Below are 22,117 nucleotides of genomic sequence, written 5' to 3' on the forward strand. Positions count from 1 at the left end.
TCATGGCTCAGTCACCCCCACCGATGCTCGCTATACTTCTGCTCTCTGCTTTAAAAGAACCCGCCCGTCTTTCATATGCTTGGCCTGCCAAACCCCTAAACTGTTGAAGTGGAGTGTCGTCTTGGATAAAGTCGTCTGTGCTGTGAATAAAGGGCAGGAATGCATTAAACGCCCAAATCCCTCCGCCTGCAACGGGTACCCAGGCTTTGTGATTGCTAAAGTGCAGAGCTTTAAAGTGAAAAGGCTTGTTTGTCGCCTGAGCCTTGTTTCACTCAGCACTGGTACATTTAGGTCTATCCGTGATTGCTGTAGTTTTTTTTTTTTTTTTTTTTTTTTTTTTTCCATTTTTTTTTGTGGCACACCACATTTTTATGGCTATATTTACCTCATCTCCCTGGCCGTCTGCTCTTTGGCTTTTTAAATCATGAATGGAGCATACGTGCACATGAAAAGCAGGTACAGATGAAAGGATTTTGAACATTTTTTTTTATCTTGAATCACCATAAACTGGAAGGACTGTTCAGTTGCTGCAAAGTCCAACATTTGATCACTTTGGCTTGAAGATTAATTGGTGTTGGGTTCAATCTGTTTCAGGTGCCAGATATTATCAGCTTAATACCAGGCATCACACAGCATCTAAAGCAGCTTTTCTCGGGCGAAGCTGATCACACTGATTACTCACCCATTATATTTCTTTTGCTTCCCATTCCTCCCCCTCTCTGTGTCCCCTCCTTTCTTTCTGTAGCTCATACTCACACACGCACATTACTTGTATGGACAGGTGTGCCTCGCGTGGTCAGGGGACGTTTGGCTGTGAGCCATGGAGTGAGGACAAAGCAGTTATGGCGCATATCTATTTTTGGGCTCTTAATGGACTTGCTCCCATTCTCTTATGGAGCAGATCAAGCTGAAAGATGTTCACCTGTCCTAAACCTGATTATAGCGCCTCCGTTTAAATTCTACAATGTGCCTGAACCATCTTTTTATTTTTCTCTCCTCCTTTTGCCTCGACTGTGATCTCCCCTGCCCAAGTTTCTTCTTTATGCTGTTTAAATTCAGATCAGATGAGGAAAAGCTGTATAATTGCTTCCGATTCTTTTGTCTGAGCTTTTTCTCCCTTCATCTCAAGCTCTCCTGAACTGTTTGCCTCATTTTTTTTTCGTGCTGCTTCTAAGTGTATTTGGCATCAGCCTGGGTAAATACATGAAAGGCTTCCCAACTCCATGTTGGTGTGTTCACAGAGGCCTGCTGTGATTGGCCGACAATATTGCACACTCAAATGAATTGATACGCTTACAGGATTTGTGTTTTTCTCCACTATGCACATGATTCTCAAGCTTTAGACCTTATGCTACTGTAAAGGGGCAATACTTTTTGTTCAGCAGAAAACTTGACCTCTCGCTCCACGTTTTGCCAAGGCCACTTCCCAAACATGTTGTTTGCTGTCTTGCGCAGATTCTTTGTCAGCTGTGCTGTTTTCAAGCTTTATTGCACAATATCTGCACATTTCATGTTGGTTATTTGTAAACTGGTAATTGCAATCTGAAGGAATTAGTCATGCTTGATTTGCTGGCATTTTAGATTAAACCAAAATACACTTGAGGCTTTTAATTGCTTAAAATCTTGTTCATTGGTGTTTTCTTAAGATATTCATTTTCCTTGAAATGTCTTCTTTGACATCATCGTGTCTCCAATGTTAAGGCACCCTGGTAAATAAGCTTATGGGTAACCTACCAGCTTTTTGAGAGCTTCTGGCAGAATCGCACATTTCGGCTCAACAGATGGAGTTTGATCATCTGTCTTGCCTAAGACGGAGCCGTCACCACAGAGACCCAAAAGATGCTATTACAGTGTCTTTGCAGAATACTTGAGCCACCTGACAAATGACCCGACAGCGTTCTGCTGTTGGCAGATCCTGAGAAGTGACAGAAAGGTCCAAACCGAAAAAAAAGGTCTTCCTGTTGGATTTTTTTTTCTCTGTCTTCCAAGGTCAAAACTAAACTTTTCCACTTATTATCCACCCACCAGACTTCACTTTGATTCCTGGCTCTCATCTTGCAGACACTTCTTCTCGCTTATTCCTCAGTCCACTGCCTCTCTAACCCCTCTACCTGCCATTCTCCTCTCCCACTTCATCCCCTTTGGGTGCTCGCCTCTCTCCGACCGCCAAGATCACAGAAAAGACGAGAAGTCGTCTCCTCTGTGACAAAAGGCAGATGGATGTGCAGCCGCAGCCTGTTTTTATGCAGATTTGAGAATAAAGGGCACGAATGGAGAGGAAGAATGGAATGAAATATGTTTAAGCTGACATCCAGGCAGAAGAGAGCAGCACGAGTCAAGAGGAATACAGTTACACTCTTGCTTGCTCAGCACTGTGGTTATAATTCTCTTTTTTTTAATGTCTTTGTCTCATCTTTGCCCTCTAACTACTCTCAAGGTCGATTCCTGCTTCTTCCTAACATATGTCTGCTTTAACAACTTATCCAGAGATTAGAATATCTGTGTTGTGTGTGTGTGTGTTCACAACAGTCCATTGCAGGTGTGTGCACGCTGACAGAAATCATAGCAGTGTGATTGGCTGAGTGAGGTTGTGGTTGACGCTCTGAGCTGAGAGATGGCCACACAGGGTGACTGGGATTACTCTGTTGTAAGTGTGGCATTAAATAGTTTTTACAGTCTAATGCCACAGTTCAAGAAAAGTTCTCATTTGAGTACCAGGCCTGTTTTAATGCCACTTGTCCCCCCCCCCCTCCCCCACCCACCCCTTACCTTTTTTGTCTGTTCTTTTGAAGGTGGTGACACGACACTCTTCCGCCCCCTCGTGAGATAGTAATTCACAGTAGCGTGCACACACATACACGTGCACACACTCACAAAATCAGCCTCTTTCTGCCGGGGTGGACAGCTAGACAAATGATTTTGTCGTCGGTGCAAGGCAGGGGGTAATTTTTAGGTGAGCGCAACGCTTCAGAAAAGAGTTGCTGCACTGAAATTAGGGGTTGTCAAATGCCGCACGTCTCCGTTGATGGCCCAGCGCGGCCCCCTTATGTTAATGTGGCATTTCAGCAAGAGGAAATAGAATTAGAAGGAGGGGGGAGTGTTTGCTGCTGCAGCTGGTTGTTGGGTTGCAATGTCATATGTGAATACCTCACTTTTTTCTTTTTCATGTGAAGAACAGATATTCTTGAAGATAAAGGAATTTTCCCCCTCAGTTTTCATTGTCAGAATGTAAAACAAACATGCCTACATAGGCAGTTTGAAAAAACTCATGTTGGCCAGTTTTGCTGTATAGCTTTAAGAATTTAGCAGAAATGATGTAAAGTCATTGCATCACTGTGCTGCTCTTGGTTCAGACACATTGCAGCTACAGTTTATATTCTGCCCTCACCCCGTGCTAAATACTCTTCTGTTTTTATTTCTTTTATTGAATTGAAGCAACTGAGTTACTTTGTTAAAGATTTCTTCATGGCAGCACATTCACTATGATGTTAATTGTTTTTCAGAAATGTTGCCTGGGCCGCTTTATAGTTTTGCATTGATGCAATCATTTCTCTGTGGGTGTGATATCGTGGGGATGACTTCATCTTCGGGAAGGAGTGGGAGTGTCCCGAGGAGCTCATTGAGCTGAGATCATGTGCTTTGGGATAAAACTGCTCTGGGTCAAGTCCTCTAGCTTGTTTGCACTGTTCGGGTGACTTCCACAATCCACACGTCATGAGATGATGACCACGCAGCTGCAGGCCAGATGTTCAGCTGTCATTGTCTGTTATCTCATTTGTGGTATAGGCTATCAGTTCCAGTCTGTCATTCATGATATCCAGAAACTTCTGTAATTCTTTCAAACATTCCTTCAGGCTAATTCCACAGCTGCACCTTATGGTAAACATGATCTTAACATTACTGTTTTAGCTGCTGGAAAGTTGCAATTTCAGTCTCAGAACTCACTTAGACAACTATATTACAACCTTATGTAAATGAAATCCACCTTCCCTGCTTTGCATCACCATGAGAGTATGGTTTGGAGGTCGGGCATGCCTCACAAAGGACACCCATTGCTGAGTGTCAGGTTCCCCAGCTGGAGTTTAATTTAGAGCTCCCACATGAGAGATGGAAATAGTGTCTAACACCCGCCCCCTTTTGACACCCACTCACATCTTTCCTTAAAGCCTCACCAGCGCTGCTGTTTTATTCAGCTTCAAAAAACTAATTATTATTGTAGGTGGCTCTTGAAACTAAAATCCCACTAATAATTTTTGGCGAATGTTGCTTTGGTGGTGCAAGTGATGGAGACGATGGAAGCAAAAGTGTCATCCAAGTCATGTGTCCTCCATCAGCTGGCGTCACAACTGCAGGATTGTGACAAGCTGACACGAATGGACACACTGCTTGCGTTGCAGGAATGAATGCATTTTCTTCCCGTCGAGCATTGCTGTGACATGGATTTATCAGAGTTTCACATGATGTAAAGATGGGGTGTGTCAGGGTTAGGGGAATGCCCACGAAATGTTGGATTTTATATTCAGCGTCTTGACTGTGATGCAAAAACACAGGAACCGTGATCCTTGTTCTAATGCATCAACATGTCTGCATGAAAGAGTTGGAGGCGAAGTCTCTGTAGGCATCGTGTGTGAGAGAAAGAGAGGTCCATTAGTTTCATTTGACAGAGGGATCAGATCTGAAGGCGGTATATAGCCAAGCCTCAGCGATTCTCCACGTCTGGTCTCATGCTCAGCCGCTCGCACAGGCTGCTCTGTTCGAGAGAACAGCCACAGGGGAGGGAGAGAGAAAAGACGGTGGCCTTAACCCGTTAATAATGCAGCGCTTAACTTTTGTCTCTGGCATATAGAATAACCTGTTCACAAGCACTGATTCACTGTTTTCGTCTGAGCTGTTTGGTCAGAAAAATGGCTGCATCCTGCAGCTATTGAGGGCCGTCTGTCCTCAAACGTTTTTCTGCTTATAGGCCATCATACTGGAGTGTGTTAGTCTTTTCCAAAACAAAGTTACATTGTTGTTTAGCTGCAAAAAAACAAAACAGTATTACTCTAGGGAATTAGCAAATTGAAATTGTTTCTATGTCTTCCCCCAAGATTTCTATGCTACATTAAGTTTTTTACCCATAAGTCAAAATCAATATGACTGATTTATTTCAGCCAGGAAATTTCTGTCAAAGAATACTGTCGGTGTTTTTGCAGTTCAGTCGCTAACCACAACTTTCGTGTTTCCCTTTGTTTCAGAGATCAACAGAGTGCGCAAAGACATGTACAGTGACACAGTGAATGGCCTTGTGGACAGACACCCGCTGGAGCTGCCTGAACCACTCGGACCCATCGTTCACCTGCAGGAAAAACTGTTTGTGCCTGTCAAAGAGTATCCAGATGTAAGTACAGCCTCGAGTCAAGAGGCAAATAAAGTGTTTCTCAGGACTGTGGTTCCCAAACTGGGGACAATCACCCCCTTGGTGGAGATTCTCAGACGCTTCAAGCATTTGCCTGCTGTCAAAATTAGACTTGTGGAGAAAACCATAATAAAAGCATAATCTACAGCAGATCTGGGGAACTTCTTACTGCCTCTGTATGTTTTGTTTCCCGTCAGTATTTAGCTGTGCTGTAATGTTTTGGCAAATCGGACATAGAAATCGATTTCCCCTGCCTGATACAGGAGGCTTCCTGTAGGGACAAAAAGGTGGGAATCACTGTGTCATGACAAATAGAGCAATAAATATATTATATTCTCATTATTCCAAATTATATAGTCCACTCGGTCCCCTTGCCTTAGGCCATGTGTCTTTGTGATGTGTCATCACGGAAGCGACAGCATCAGATCAGTTCATCTGTCTGTCGGTATACAGACATACATTCTCTTGTTCGTACAGTAGCTGCTTCACTCTAGCGGTCCTCTTCCATTTGAATTCTCTTCTTTTCAGCTCCTTTTTAATGTATTCTTGGTTAACAAACAGTTCCTCATTTTGTTAAGCAGTAACTGTTAGTTCATTAATGACGGGGTGCACATGCTAATGCTGTTAAGATACACCGAATGCAGTCTGCCTTGTAGGGAAAAAGACCAGCATGCAGTGGTGTTTATGAACCGTCTCGGTAGATTATTGCTGCTAGAAATAGAATGAAGTGATTGAAAGGAGAAGCATCATAAACGGTAAGCTGTGATTTCATAAATATTCATTTGGAGGAGATGGAAATCTTCTGACTTTCCACTCACTCTGGACGACGCAGTGGGGAAGGCCAGATGGAAAAACACACGCATTTAAATGCACATAGCTGGAAGAAGAAGTGCACATATGGTCAGTGTGTCATGGTGAAAACAGTCTTCTCTTGTCTGCGCACAGTGGACGTGCGTTTACGTGCATGTGTCTACTTTGTATAAATCCTTGTAATGTGTGTGTCAGCCAGCCACCTTCCCATCCTCATGTTAATCTTTGCTCACACACACATGAACGACTGTGTCACGTCTTGAGGAGCAACGTTTCTCTTCATAATCCCAGCAGCTTGGAGTGAGGAAATGAATAGAGGGAGGTGACAAAGGATAAGACACACTGTAGAGCAGGGCAGGGCCCAGCCAGCCATGGATTGCATTTTCCCCCTGACAGAATTGATAAAGCACACCGGGGGCTGGCTGGGATCAGCTTAGCTCCGGCTGACCCTCCCAGACCGGAGCCAGCATCAGAGCTTGAAGTTAAAGCAATCAACCACATCTGCTCTTTCACTCCAGTCTGCAGAGGCTGCCCCACAATTAGCTGCGTCATAATCACGTGTTTGCACTACGTGCGGCTTTAGTTTTACTCTAGTCGGCGTCTGTGTAATTGCATTTCTATGGTGCCTCAGCAAAATTCAGCTTAATTTTTCCAGCTATGCCTTTGTGACATTATAAATAGCTTCTTAGCGTTAATCAGATTGCTCAGTATTACAATCATGTATTGGCTTTATGGCTGAGCCGATCATTTGATTGATTAGGTAACAACTAAAAAGTTGTTTAATTGATTGCTTTGAGTATTCTACATTTTTGTTCGTCCTTCTCTGGCATTAATTTGAACACATTTTAGTTGTGGCAAACAATGAATTTTCAAACTGCGTCACAAATTTGGACCGGGTTGACATTTATAAGATCATATTCTGGCTTTTAATGTTGAAAGTTGCAATAATAAAGCCAGAAATTTCATGGATCATCAGACTGCAGGCTGACCAGAGTCCAGTACTATTCGAGGTAGCAAAACCTTGATTTAATATAAAGATTGAAATGTCAATGACATTCTTGTGTGTCACCTATGTCACTGAAACAAGTACTTACAGGGAACCACTTCACACTTAAAAATCTGTATGAGAAACACAACATTTTTTTTACTGGTATAGTAAACACAGACATCTATGTGTTATGGATGACTACTCGGTTATCATTACAGACGTCCTCTTTCTGAATTCATCATGTTTGCAGAAGCTGCTATATAAAGACATTAGATGTGTTTTTCATCGCTGCTGAATCCAGACTGTGGATGGGCTTTGTGACATGCCTGCAAACGGCCTCATAAGATTTTCAGCAGAGCGAGGGAGGTCTCGGTTAAAGGGTGGTCTGTGGAACACTCTGTACCACCTGTGACTGGAGAGACTCTCACACACACACGCTCACACACACCCACTATTAAAAGTGTGGCACATCCTCGGATGACCCTCGTGTTCCCTTCGCTGGCTGTGCTACACTGCTCCGCGCGCAGCTCTGCTGTAAATCTGTATTGTGTTTACGAGCTGTCGGGAAGGCTACTAAATTAATTAGGCTTCCCCCTGGTGGCCGAGATGACTCAGTGATGACCTTAGGAAGCACAAATTAGAGCACACATACACACACACAGGCACGGACATGCAAATGCAAGTGTACAAGCACAGGCAAGGAAAGGAATGCAAAGCGATAAAAATAGAAGCCGTCATCAAGTGGACATTTTTCCCACTTTTATTTTGGTCTGAACTTTTTCAATCTGTCCACCGCAGTGTCGTCATTAAGTCAGCAGGGAAAGGGGAAATGCCAGATAGTGCTGATATATATAGCTGTGATGATAGGAGCCAAGGGAAATCAGCAGCAAATTTAAATGAAATTAATTTTTCCTCGCCTTACCTCTCCCTTTTTTTTTTTTCCTCAGAAAATGTACCTGTTTGAAACGGGGTTAGTGTGCGAAAAATGTGCAACAGGTGCACTTAAACATCAGTCCTTTTTCCAAGGTTAATAGTTTTTGAATGCTACCGCTGCGACCTCTAATAAGTCATACACCTAATCCTTTATCTTGCTCCCTTTTTTTCTACGTCTGCTTTCACTGACATTTGTAATTTTAATCTTGTGGGAAGGGTGGAGGAGGAATAAAATGTGGGGATTCATTATTCGAACAGCAGACAATGGCATAAAGTGCCGCCGCGTTCAGCCGACTTCCTCCTGAAGCTCGTCGCACTCTGCGGTTTAGAATATTTTAAACACAGAGCCAGCCACAGTATCTTTAGATCCAGTTTGTGTTTCCAAGGAGGATAAAGAGGAGAGCCATTCCGCCTCGGAGGAAGAAAGAGAATGATGCAGGATCAGTCAGAAAAGGGGAAAGCGGAAAGAAATGAAGGGAGGAAGAAACATGTCACTTCCTATCCTCATCTGCCCACTGCAAAAGGAAAGTGTAATGAAGATTATTAGACTGGGGAGTCTTATCCCCAGTCTCACATTTCTGTCTGATTTCCCACATTCCCCCCTTGAAAATGCATGTATAAGTCTGGCACGCTGATGCAATCCGAGGTTCTTCTGAGAAAGCACATGACCGATGGTCAGCATGTCGGTTTTGTTTTGGGCATCGACTCGCCTGCTGTGCAGCATTCGTCATCGTTGACAGTATATCCCCATTTACTTTTTTTTCCTGCTTAGTTTCTAATTCTCCAAATCATGCGCAAAGGTTGAGGTCATGCTCACCTGATTGGGTTTTCTCTGTCAGGTACACAGACGTGTCGCCTGCTTAGGCGTCACCAGTAGATAATTAGATTGTCCTGGTGTCTCGATGCAGTACAGCATGTCAGTTCTACCAAAATAACTTGCTTTGCCAGCACGCTTCTACTCTAATTCCCTTAAGTGTGTCCCTCTCCTGGCCCTGTCTGTGTGTGCGCGCTCGCCAGTGTGCCCCACATCTGTCTGCAAATGTGCTTGTGTGTCTGCCCGCGTCGCCGGCGCTCTGTCTGCGTCGGTCCACCCACCCCCTCGCCGTTCTTCAAAGTCAGCCATTTCCTGGTGTCGTCAGCGGTGCAGAACACTGTGAAGCGTCACCGCGGTGACTGCATCTTGACTGACAGCTGAGTCGCAGGCTATCTGATAACTTCAACCTTCAATTAAATGCTATCTGTGCCTCCGCTTCTCTCCCGAGCACGCACACACACGCACGCGCGCACACATACACTGATAGGCAACTGACTGACAGCTCAGCATGTCATTTCCGGTGACCTTCAGGCATCAGCTGGGATGTGTGACATGTCTTTTAACTGCGTCTCTGTCTGTACTTTACCCTCCCTGTATTTGTATTTGCCAACTGCGAAATGCCCCGGTGGGTTGTGGGCAGGTCGCTCTGTGGTCAGAAATGCTTAGGACTGAAAACACACATGGACGCCGCCTCAGCTGTGCTGACTCGTTGAAACGGGACCCCCAGGACACAGGCTGTTGAGTAACTGGTAAACAGGACCGTGTGAATCCCTCCCAGCAGCTTGTAGACATCCGGTATAAAGGAAGCGTTGATTATATGGACGGGGCTGTGAAAACTCTGCAAATAAAGCTGTGTTGTGGTTTAAGTGTGGCATTAGCGGCCGTCTGAAGTTCGGGGGTTGTCATGACACTTCAGTGCCATTTACCTCATTTAAATCAGTAATAGTCTTTTTAAACCCACCCATACTCCCACTTTCCTCGCTGCACGCTCCTCCCATCGCCTCCGAAGTGAAGAGCTTCAAAGGAACAGATGTTTCTTCCCCCTGCTGCAGGTTGAGATTTTTTGGTTATTAGACTGTGCCTTGAAAGTAAATTAGTCGAGTAGTACACTGCAAATGACTTGTCTGTTTGAATAATGAAAATAAAGAACAATATAAGCAAATTTAAAAACTTGTTTTAGATGGATGCATCATATTTTAATTTTCTATTTCATAGATGTGTACATGTTCATAAGAAAAGCATGTATCTGCTTCTATAAACCATTAATTTTACATTGTACTAATAATTTAAACTGTAAAGCATCTTTCAGCTTAATTATTAGCTGTCAGTGTCAGATGTATCACGGACAGACTGCATAAATGCCATCTTATGATAATAATTTGAAGACAAGCATGATCACAATACTAACAATATTGTAAATTAACCATCATAATGGTTAATGCTTTTTGTCGTAATTTTTCATTGTGTTCCTGTCAAGCCTTGGAAATATAGCTCTATTTATTATAAAAGTTTTAATCACTGTCAGTTAAAATCTGTGTCCAATCAATGGATCATTAAATAAGTTATGATCCAGACGTAGTCTTTTGGAATGGGTATTTGCTGTGAAAGTAAACTCATTTCCAGGGTTAATTTTAGTGATGGTGTGCGATGAGTGTGCTTCACCTCAAGCCACAGGGACTCTGGAGGACTGATTTTAGAGCCGACAAAGTGTCCCGGCCCCTCTCAGTTTCACTGCGGTAAAATTGCCCAGCCGAACCAGCTAGTTCCTTGCTTAGGGAAAGTCATTAGGCCCGTTCCCATGTGGGCGTCATCACTTATCATGCCGGCTCCTGATATCCTTCTGACCCCCTTAAGTCATTACTAGTTCTGGAATTGTAGCGCCCCACACCTTGCTTCACCTCAATGATCGAGCGGCGGAGTGGGGGATTTTGATAACTGCAGTTAACCATCCATGCATGCTGATGATAATTTAATGAATTGCTGATTTCCTCGTGCGCCATTTGATAAGGATGCAATTACTACAATAATTTAAACAGAGAAAACTCTATTTGTTGTAGTCAGTTAGTATGACAAAGGAAAACAGTGTTATCTGTTAAGTGTGTGTTGATAACTGCACTAATTCCGCCTGCATGACACCACTGGTGCTCGTATGCAGTAAGTGGACGGTACTCTGTGCCGTTTCAGCCAGTCGGTTCGTACTTCATTAAGCGGTGAGTCACAGAGGTGAAAGAAACTCAAACTAGATAACAGTGATGCTTTATTTTGGAGGCCATAACCAAGATTGATGCCTCAGAGTCACTGAAATATCATCAATATGCTTTTCTTTGTGATGCGAAAAGGTGAAAGTGTGTCATACTGAAGTAGAGTATCTCATAGATTGCTATTAAAAAAGATACAGTGTACTGGTTTGACATCACTGTGATTCCTGTTCTTTTTGCAAATACACACATGCCTCAAGGTATCTGAGATGTATGGCACGTCGCTCATGAACAGCTTTCCTGTTTAGAGATCTAATCTCTCAATGTGAATACTAGATGCTCCTGCATGGTATCCATACCTGTACACCATCAAAACTACAAAAAGTTTTACTTCTACACACGAAATGGGGCAGCAGAGCAGAACTGGGAGAGGGCATCAGCTGAATAACTGTCAAGCCGTAAAGCCTGTTCTGTGTACCGGCATGAATATGATTGGCTAGTTACCTGCTTGCCAGTTGAATGATGAATGAGTCAAACATGATGAATCGTGGGCAAAGAAGCTGATGGCTAATCAGCTCATGGGAGCGTGACTTCCTTGCTGTGCTTGGTTTTGCTTGATACTTTATTACAAAAACCAGATTGGGACTAATCTGATGCATCACCCTGTTCCTTCACTCTCCTTTGAATAGTTTGTGTAAAATAGTGTTATTCTCATCGTTCCGCAACTTTTCCTGTTTGTCAAGCTGCCATCTTGACTTAACTAACATTTAAATGAACACCGGATGAGAAACTGCACCCCTTTCTGCATGTTACTGCTCAGTTTTTCACTTTTCTCTGCTGCTTGTTTATCACAAGTTCACAAACTTTGCTTTGTGCTTCGTGCACTCGCGCTTCCCAAACTTGGAGCTGACATCAATCTTCACGCTTTCCATCTCACCATCCTCACTCCTCTGTATTTCCACCCTGCCGGCAACCCCGAAATAAACCCAAACAGAATTATCAAAGGAGTTATGGATTAGGCACTAAATGCTGGGTGTGCTGAATAGGGAGCTTTGAAGTCTATAGGGCTTTGAGGCAAAAATGTCACCACCGGAATTTAAGTGTAATCTTTCACCCTTTCACCACCCTCACCTCGTGTCCCCTGGTCCCTCCTATAGAGAAAGTATGCACACTAGTGCAAGTGATGCCCGGATATCCGCAACTTTTCATATTCTTTAGGTGGCGATCTGGTGTGCGTTTGTGACTGTCAGGATGATGGTGCAACACAAGGGGGGTAGAATGGAATATTGAATAAAGTGAGTTTGCTGGTTGAAACATACACAGGTGGTTAAACTTTTACTGCATGGGCCACATACAGCCAACTTTGGTCTCAATTGAGCTCGACCATTAAATGTTAGTGTGTAACACTATTAATGCCAACAACGCAAGTTTTCCCTTTCATTGTGCCCCAACAAAGTACAAATACAGTCCTGCAAATCAGGTTTATTCTCTGACTGCACATTTTTTAAAAATTAACTCACTCAACATAAAGACAGCTAGTTAGTATAGAATGGGGCATTGTTGTGCTGTCTGTGGTTCAGATGCTCCTATTGTTTTGTTTTCTCCAAGCTCTGACCCATAGTGGACAATGAGAAATATTTATTGCTCTCATGGAAAACTTGTAGTTAATGTCCTCTTCTTTCACATTTTAAGGTATCACCCTGTCGGCTGGGTTACATCCTCTGCTGGGCCTGTTTGAACTTGCAGGATGCATGTTTGACACTCCTGACATCAAGAGGAAAGCTGCTTCGTTTCCAGAAGCTGTGAATGTATAAAGAAGGCAGGAGTTGTAGAAGGAAATGGGCTTTTATAGTCTAAGGCTGGTGTTAATCTTTTTGCTCCTGGTAAGGCCTTCAAAAACTGTAAGTTTAGTGAAATGAGGTGGAATGTATGAGGGGAGTGGGAGTTGTGCTCTCATAAACGGTTAGTATTATTGTCTCACAATGATGTTTTCCAGCATAAAGAGAACTGTAGACTCAGGTGAGCGCAGCGATTTGGGGGGAGATTGAGGGTTGCAGCGAGACGAAGGGCGCCTGGTGAAACCACATTCCACCTTGCTTTGATACATTGCACTGAATGAACTGTCCCTCATTTCCATAAGCCTCGCAAGGCTGACTAATAAGTGATTGGTATTCTCCTCCTGGCCTGGCCCTGCTCTTGGATAAGCCCTCCCTTGCACATAGCCAGAGCCCTCGGCATGATCTCATTTCCTGTCTCCCCACCACCACAAACAAACGTTGTCAAAGGCACAATTGTTCTGCCTCCGTGAGCATTGTTGGTGGAGCTGCTGTTGTTTCTTCAACGTTCACACACACACAGAAAAAAAAAAAAAAAAAAAGGAACAAACCAGGAGGGCCCCGTCCACACAAATACGTGCGATAATCAGCTCTGGGCGTTGAGTGTCTGCAAGAGTTCAGTCCATACGCCTCGGCGTAGATGCTCACAGCATAACCCGCCTGTGGAGCAGCGATAACTGAGGCTAAACAAAGGGCCTTTAATGTCAGTGTAAGTCCTCGTCTTGAAGGGGGCTTCATGCTTATGTAAGAGTCTGTGTAGGTTTACCTTTCGGTTTTTGTGCACGCTATCTTTACATGTTATGCTCGTGGTAATGTAGACTGAGAGAAACTGAAATATCGATAAGCCGGTACCTGAAATGTTTTAGTGTAGCTAGGGAGGAGTAATGGAAGTGGATTTTAACTGCTGATAATTATCATCATTTTACTTGATTGTTAAAAGCCTGTTAAATTTTAATGACGGTTCCTGTCACTAGTGGCTGCTTCAAGGGCTCCTAAAGGGTACAAAGCTCTGAAAATCAAGCCAACAGCCACTGTACTTCCGAGACAGTACATTTTTTAAGACCTCAGTCTGGGGAGCCAGTGCAGTCGATTTAACAGCACCGATACAGACAATGAAAACCATTCTTTTTTTAGTAGGTGTGGAGGAGGGTCGGTAGTTGAGCAAGCGAATGCCTCGTGTATTTGGCAGCTACAGGCTAGTATCACACCTATCCTTTGGCTGTCCTCAGTGGAATTACTGGCGGGCTCGATTAGTCCTGTACCCTCGTGATCATTTGACCTCTGTCCATTGTCTCTCCTTGAAATGGAGGTTGGCTCAATCATCATACTGCCATACACGAGAACAATTTCCAGCCCTATAATGCAGCCCTATCCTTAATAATATGCATTATCGACTTAAGTGCAGCTATGCTGTAATAAATCGAGATTTCTGTAAACAAATAAACTGAGAAAGAAAAACAAGGTATCCTAATGAGCCCCCCGTCCCCCCAACTGTCAGACAGCACATGCTTTTTCTCACACCAAGCTGTTTTTCACATTAGTTTCAGACTCCCTAATGTTTTCAACGTAAGTGATTATTGTTAAAGGCTGTTTGAATCCACAGGCAGTGGAAAGTACATCTCCTCTTATTCTCTGCTTCATTGGTCAATGTTCTTTTGAAGCAATTTTTTTTGGAGAAATTACTTTTTCAAACTGCAGCCATACTCTTTAATACTCACCTGGACTCTTTGAAAGAGACACATGCTCTGAAAGCTGGCCCATGACTCTTTAAAGCAAACTTTGAACTTGTCTTGGAGTCAATATTTTTAGACCTGCCCAGGTCTCTTCAAAGCAGACCCGGCTCTTAAGACTTGGACGCTTGAATCCAAGCTTTGACCTTTTGAAATTTTTTTGTTTGTTTGTTTACCAGCAAGGGTTAATCTGACTCCGGCTCTGTATTTGTGGCAACTGTTTTGCTTATAGTTTCACTCTAATGCTTATTTTAATGTAAACAAATTAACTTCTTTAATTTGGAAATTTCTTTTTGCAAATTTAAAAAGGGGAAACGGCAACTCCCGAGAGATTAGCTTCTACTGTTGCAAACCTTCGATACCTTCTAGCACCCCGCAGGGGCAGAACCCTCCCCGCAACCTGAAAAACCACTGAACGAAGCCTTTGATGTGGAGCGTTTTCCTCCAGTGGTGTTTGTTTGTGCACATCTGTTTGTGAGTCAGTCAGAAACAGACTTTTACTCTCTCTGAGGGAGCTGACTTGTGGGTTCGTCAGCATGCAGAGTGAGAAAACTGTAAAGATACGGGGTCTTTCCTCCTCCTAATGGTCCTCCCAAGTTCTGGGAGAAACAGGACGCCCGTCACTTTTCCATCCCTTTTCTCCTTTTGTCATTTTCTCACTAACCTTTTCTCTTTTTATTTCTTTGGGCTGTGCTCCGTCAGACTGCTGCTCTCTGTCAAGTGCAATTGTCATCAACATATTCACGTCCTCGGTGAACACCTTCTGCTGTCACGGGGAGAGCAGTATTAGTCAGAGTGTAAAGGCCTAGAATAAGATATCAAATGGCCTTTCTGTAGCACTTTTCCAAGTAGTCACCACCCCAGATTTAAAATGAGACGCTCTTTCCTTTTCCCTACGTGGTTTAATATCTGATGGGATGTTAAAGCTTGGAAAGTTAAACCTTTGACTTATTTTGTAGGTGCTATTTATGTGTGTGTGACAGAATTTGTGAATGTGTTTGCAAAGAAGGCTGGATAACAACAACATGGATATTGTCACTGTAGCTTCACTCAGTTGGTTATAAGTGTGTGTGTGTGTGTGTGTGGGAGGACCAAAGCAGCACCGCCATGCCTGGAGCTCAGGGTTCACCCTTGTCTGCAGCGGGTACTGTGATGCAGACGGACAGCTCTCTGTTCAGCGCTCCTGGGGATGTGCATGTGTGTGCGTGTTTTGAATTCAGGAGCGGGCCAATGTATATTGTGCTCGGTCGGTGGCCGACCTCAAAGTTCAGGTGTCACACACCGCCTGAAATGTAGCCCCTGCACCAGTTTCCTTTTATTAGAGTTAACCAAACCGACATTTGCCTTGTGACAGACAAACATTCATAAGGCCCGGCTTTCCCCCTGCTAAGATCATTTGTAAGGACGCCAGCATCTCTGCAGCCACAGGGTGTGTCTTTCCTGTTCAAGACACGCCGAGGGATGCTGGCAAGCCTCACCGACAGGGAGCAGGAAAAACAACAGCCCCGAGTTTCTGATTGTCCTCACCAGTGTTTACTTTGTTTTAGGGGAATACATCAACACCCTGTTCAATGTGTAATCCCACTGTAATTAAATGTGACTTCTCTGACTGGCCTTTTGGGTTGTGCAAGTGGTGCAGTGGAGTGCATAAGCAGATGTGACTGCATTTAAGAATTTAATGCAGACGTGTCACAGCTCATTGTACCGGCCCAAGAGACGAATAGTTGTGCTTGTGATTGTCAAGGAAAGCTCTCTGCCACGCTGCTGAGCATTTGAATATTTCAGGTTTGGAAATTTTGCCTCAGTAAAAAGATCCCATTTTAATGGTGTCAGAGCTGTCTTCGCCATCATGCTCTCGACCAGACGCTGCACGCTTGGTTGAAACACGGGTGGTTTGTTTACCTCTTTTCGCATCAGCGTGCTTCTCCTCTCCTCCTGTTTTTGTTTTGGCAAAAAAAAAAAAAAAAAAGAAAGAAACAGGAAATGTGTTGGATTATTTCAGCACGTTTTGTTGCAGATCACTTTCATGTGTGGAGGATTACACCAATGATATATCTCCTTTTGGCACAGAGCTTCAGAGGCACCATCAGTGAGGGGGGGGGCGTCTTGATCAGAAGGTTGTCAATCACACCGCCGTGTCCCACAGCTCGCCTTTCTTTTAAAACCGTCTCCGTCCCATTTTTCCACTAGTTTCCTCCCTGCTTGAGTAACACACCGTAGTTAATATTCTGTTTTTATATAAAATATTTAGACCATAGCAAGGGTTTTAAAATAAGGGCAAGCAGATCTCTCTTTGGAATTTGACTGTGCTGCCACCATGGAGAGCGACGGGAAATGCATAGCTAATGCAGCTATTTTAGTCATGTTATGAGGTGAATGTGTAGTGTGCTCTCAGCCTGCACAAAATATTGCAAATTTATCATTAGTGCGATATCAGCTTAAGCAATAACGCAGTGCAAAAATTGTGGTGGATGTTTTCATGAACTGTGCATTCATGGCTCAGTGTTCCGCTCCATGAATGACGTGTAACAGAGTTATGCAGATCCTCCACAAATATCTGTTTATTTTAAAAACGACAGATTTAGTCTGAATTTTGATTTGTCTCATTACGGCGGCAATTTTTATACCTGGTGGCCAGAAAGCAGAAGTGAGATTCAGAAAATTTTAAAAATGTCGTTAAAGTCAGCAAACTGCTCTACTGCTGCTGCTGGTGATGGATGCTGCAGATGCACGTGGTGAAGAAAGAAGAAGAAAAAAAAACAGGACCCAGCTGGTGTAAATTGGGGGCAAGAGGCAGATTGGTGTTATTTGAAGAAAAAAAATCTCAAAGGCATTTATTGTCATCTACTTAAGTGTTAGAATTTACCACAAATCACATTCTTGTTACAGTGCCAGAGAATATTACTACATGCTGCATGGTCACCTAACATCACGCACCAACTTTTCTTTGAATGGCAGAAAGAAGCTTTTCCATGTGATTTGTTTTGTGTTGTTTGCGGTTGTTGCAGCAGAGGGCAGCTCTTCAGTATGCTTCATGGAAGCTGATTTGAAATCTTGACAGAATGTAAATGTTTTTTTGTTGATTTTTTTTCAGCCAAAAGATTCACATTTTTCTCTTTCTCTGTGTCTCTGCAGTATAACTTTGTGGGGAGAATCCTGGGCCCCCGGGGACTCACAGCCAAACAGTTGGAAGCAGAGACGGGATGCAAAATCATGGTGCGAGGCAAAAGCTCCATGAGAGACAAAAAGAAGGTAAGCTTATCGAGCCCAGTGCCTTTCATGGATGTCATTTATTGATAATGAAGTTCCTCATTAAATTTCACTCACACAGAAAACGGATCGCTTTTTTTTTTTTTTTTTTTTTCCCCCCCCCCCCCCCCCCCCCCCCCCAAAAAAAAAAAACAGCTGACGCTGAAGCCCATTTACCGATTCACTGTTCACTTTGACTAGTCGGTACAGTGTTGTGCTATTCGGCGCGACAGTTGTCACACAAAAAAAACTTCACGCCATCCCTGTCGAAATATGACGCAGACACACGCTCAGTGGATGCCTGCTGGCCGCATGCTGACATTTGATAGCGCTGTTTGCCAAATGCTGTGCAGTGGAAAGTACAGAAGGCAGTAGTAAAGGCAGGCGACCGAGGCCAGGGCAGCCTCTATTTCTGGACCTGCTGAGCTGAGGTTGTAGACATAAAAGGCTAATGTTGTGTGTCTACATATCCTAAAGCCAACAGGGGGGGCATTCTGCAACATTTTTTTTTTTTGTCCTGTTTTGTTACCTGTGCTTTTCCAGAGAACACTTAAAATCTGGACTGTAACCATCACCAAGACAGCTTCTTAAAAGTCAAGCGAACAAAGTCGGACCATGTTTCGGAAGTCCACGGTTGCGGTTCTGTCAGGCCACCCTTCTCTGAAATGCCGTATTTGAGTTCATATGTTCCATTTTGACTCGCCACACCGTTCAGCCAGAGCAGATAATTGAACGAACTTAAACTTTAATTGTCGAAGCAGCAGCAGCTCACATGCATTCCCACAGGGGTCTCGAGTGTGTCAGATCAGATTTAGTGATCTACTTTGAAGTTACCGTGAGGACAAATTGACAGTTTTGAAAATTGTGGTATTTCAAGCATCTGTGCATATTTGCCCATGGGCTTCAAACGCTGCTGTAATGGCTGCTTTCGGCTGTTTTTTCCTGTTTATTTTTTTCCATCACTGACTGACACCTTTTGGAGATTAATCTGTTTTTTTTATTATCTGTTTTTACTATTTGCTTGTAGTTCCTAGTTATTCAGACTTACCATGCAGTTATGAAACACCGCAGCCTATTTACATGGATCAGTTTGTGGCACTTGATGTGGCAGCCACCTTTTTTTTGTGCACACAGGGTTCACTGTATATCATGTGTCATAAAAGACAGTAGCTGAGGAGATAAAACAGGCTCCCAGACCTGCAGACTTTCGGTGGAGTTATAATCTTAGAAGCTCCCGTATGCTGCAGGGCCACCGTTTTCGTCCGTCTTTCTTTTTTATGGTTCCTCCACGCGTATTTTAATTTCTATCTCATCTCCCATTTCCCTCGGAGTGTGTTCATTATCACAGAACAAGATGAAGACACTCTGCTATGGCTCTTTCTTTGGAATTAGATCCAGAAGTAGTTAAATGGGAGCGAACACGCTCGTGCACGTGCAAGCGCCCTCCCACCACACACGCGCGCACATACGCTCCAGGAGTTTGTTTTAGCTCATAACGTGACTCTGTGATCACCTTCAGAATCTCGCACTATCTTAAAGCTTAATGACTCACTGATTCGTCTGGAATGGAAAGTCCCGACACAATTAGTGTGTTACAAGTGTTACAAATCAATAAACGCAAGCAGGACTGTTTCTTCACTCTGTGCTTTAAATTGAAAGACAGTCACGGTTACCCAACATTTAAAGTGCGTCATAGATGGTTGTGGTTGAAGGCATAAAATTAATGGAAACAAAGATGTATATTGTTTGGGTACAGCCCTATTTTTTTTTCCACCAGAATGTTGATGTGTTGTTTTTTTTTTTTTTTTTTTATCCATGAATCAGAACGATCATGAGGTTTGCTTGTTGGGCTCCAGATGTTCCGAGGTGACTCCAGGGTGTCGTGGCTGCGGCTCCCAGCAGCAGCCTCCAGTCACTCCTTCCTCAGCCTCAGTATTTTCAGCTTGATGCCCCGTGGCAGCAGAGGATGCCACGGCAGCAGCTTAGCCAGTGTGTTTATTCAGGATCCATTAGCGGCAGCATTTTTATGCTCTCAATAATTCAGCTGGTTACTCCCTCTTGGGCCGCGCTGCCTGACGGAGAGTCGGCTCACTGGAGCTACGCGCTGGGAGCGAGCGAGGCAGGGACTGAGAGAGAGAGGGAGAGGAGCCCAGTGAAATAAAGCACAGTGGTGAGAGACGAAAACAGATCAAAGAGAAAACAGGCAGGTAGAGAATAAATATGACACACTCATATATCAAACGACACGATCAAATGCTTATAATTAAAGATATGTTAATCAAATTTTGCATTGAATTCTCATAGAGATCTGTAATTCATGAGCTGTCTGTCTTTCAGCTGGGTTTAATCTCAATATATTACATATTAAGCAGCCAAGCATATATATATTTTGTCAATTTTCTTTAACATTTGATTTGCACTTTGTTTTGTTCAACCAGATTTGCCGTTTGTTTTTATTTTTTCATTTTGTTAGGGAATACTGCTGATTTCAGTTAAATTCAGTCCTTTTAATTTTGACCATGGATGGAACAGACAGTTCCATATAGACCGTTGAAACTACCTGTATCAGATACAATCTTTAGCCAAATTAAAATGGTAATTATTTTTCAATTTTCCTCAAAATTCTCAGCCAAACTATTGCTTTTATATAGGCTGAAATTGTTTTGATATAACACACTGTTCTCTTTGTTCTGGTTCAAAATGGAAAGACAGATTAAGGACGATGTTTATTATCAGCCTTTAAAATGACTGATGGAACCTTGGATTGGATCAGAAAATATCCAGTGTTTACTGGAATAAACCGTTTTCAAAACTGAGTTTAAATGAAAGTTAAAGCTTTAAATCTTAGAGGATAAACTGCAGACTGTAAAGGCTGGATATTTTGAATAAAAACTTTTAACCAACACAGAAAAAAGTAATCCAGTTTACTGCCTAAGAATGTCAACAGCTGCACCTTGAAAACATTGACAACAGTGTGTGGGGGAACAAAATAAAGCTATTTCAGTAGAACTTCACGTTGAAGTGGAGCAGATCGAGATGGCTCGATTGCTGCTACTTTGGTTTGACTTCTCAAACTTCTGGACTCAGTCTGTCTGACACATTTGTTGAAGTAGGATAGACGAACTCTCACTCCTGTAATTACAGTCCTGACCGGTATGAAGGACTCAGACTGGCGCTTACATTCCCATCACCCTTTGATCCGACGTGGCAGCTCTGTCTCTGTTTTTCACTCCCACGCTCCTGCTTAATGCAAAACAACAGCACCAACAGCTGCAATTAAATTACAGGTACGTTATATCGACCAGTGCACTCATGGAATTGGGATTTCCCTTCCCCTTTCGCACAGCACAATTCCCTGATTGTATTTTGCCTGCTGCACACCAAGATTACGGTTAGCACAACAGACAGCTGTGTTACTCAGAGCCAAACTAAATGTCCTCACAGACTTTTCGAGGCGCTCTCTATCAAACGAATTTGCTTTGATTTGTTTTTTTTTTTTTTTTTTTGCTGATTGTCCCTAACACATAATAACCAAAACTGTGGCCTCAGCACAGTCACTCGAGGAGCCAAGTAAGCCTCTGGTTTGAACTATCAACTCCTGGCAGCCAGTCGACGGTGTCACAGCGCAGCTCCTACGTTTTATTGCTTATGAACTAATATGTGACATTGGCAGCCGATATGCTGGATTTGATTAGCCTGCTGGCACTGCAGCTAGCAAATTTGTTTTGTTTAAAGCAGACGTCGTTTTTTTTGTTTTTTGTTTTTTTCCCCCTCAGCTCTTCTCCCACAGCACTGAAAGCTTGTTTTGTCTTTATTAAGTCTCAAGAGTCCAAGTGTTACAGTGACCTGGTATTACTTTTCGGGTGCCTCAGGGTTAATGTCTTCAAATGGCTCTAAAAGGCCAAAAGGTGGATAGATGCAGTGGCTCTCAGCACATAAATGGAAGTGAAGCTACCGCTGCAGTATGTTTCACTGCTTATAATTTATACCCTATCCTTTGGATCTTCTTCCCACACAGAGCTTGAAATAGTGACATTCAAGCGAGCTGTTCACCACAGTTTGTCACACGCAGTGTGACCTCTTTGGCCTTTTAGATTCGGATCTCACATGGGGCAATTAGTCAAAGTTTGATCGAGATCTGGATTTAGGCTGCCACGATTAA

At 43.3% G+C, this 22,117-nt stretch overlaps 1 protein-coding gene across 6 annotated transcripts in view; it reads left to right on the forward strand.

The window, feature by feature from the left end:
• Positions 1 to 22,117, forward strand: part of qkia (QKI, KH domain containing, RNA binding a) — an 81,220-nt gene that overhangs the window by 23,838 nt on the left and 35,265 nt on the right. For all 6 annotated transcript variants that reach the window (XM_030116604.1, XM_030116607.1, XM_030116603.1 and 3 more), the window contains exons 2-3: positions 5,238 to 5,380; positions 17,842 to 17,958. In XM_030116604.1, coding sequence (XP_029972464.1) covers positions 5,238 to 5,380; positions 17,842 to 17,958 — 260 coding nt within the window. The remainder of the gene's footprint in view (positions 1 to 5,237; positions 5,381 to 17,841; positions 17,959 to 22,117) is intronic.

This window comes from Salarias fasciatus, chromosome 19, assembly GCF_902148845.1.
Source record: "Salarias fasciatus chromosome 19, fSalaFa1.1, whole genome shotgun sequence".
Classification (NCBI taxonomy): Eukaryota; Metazoa; Chordata; class Actinopteri; order Blenniiformes; family Blenniidae; genus Salarias; species Salarias fasciatus.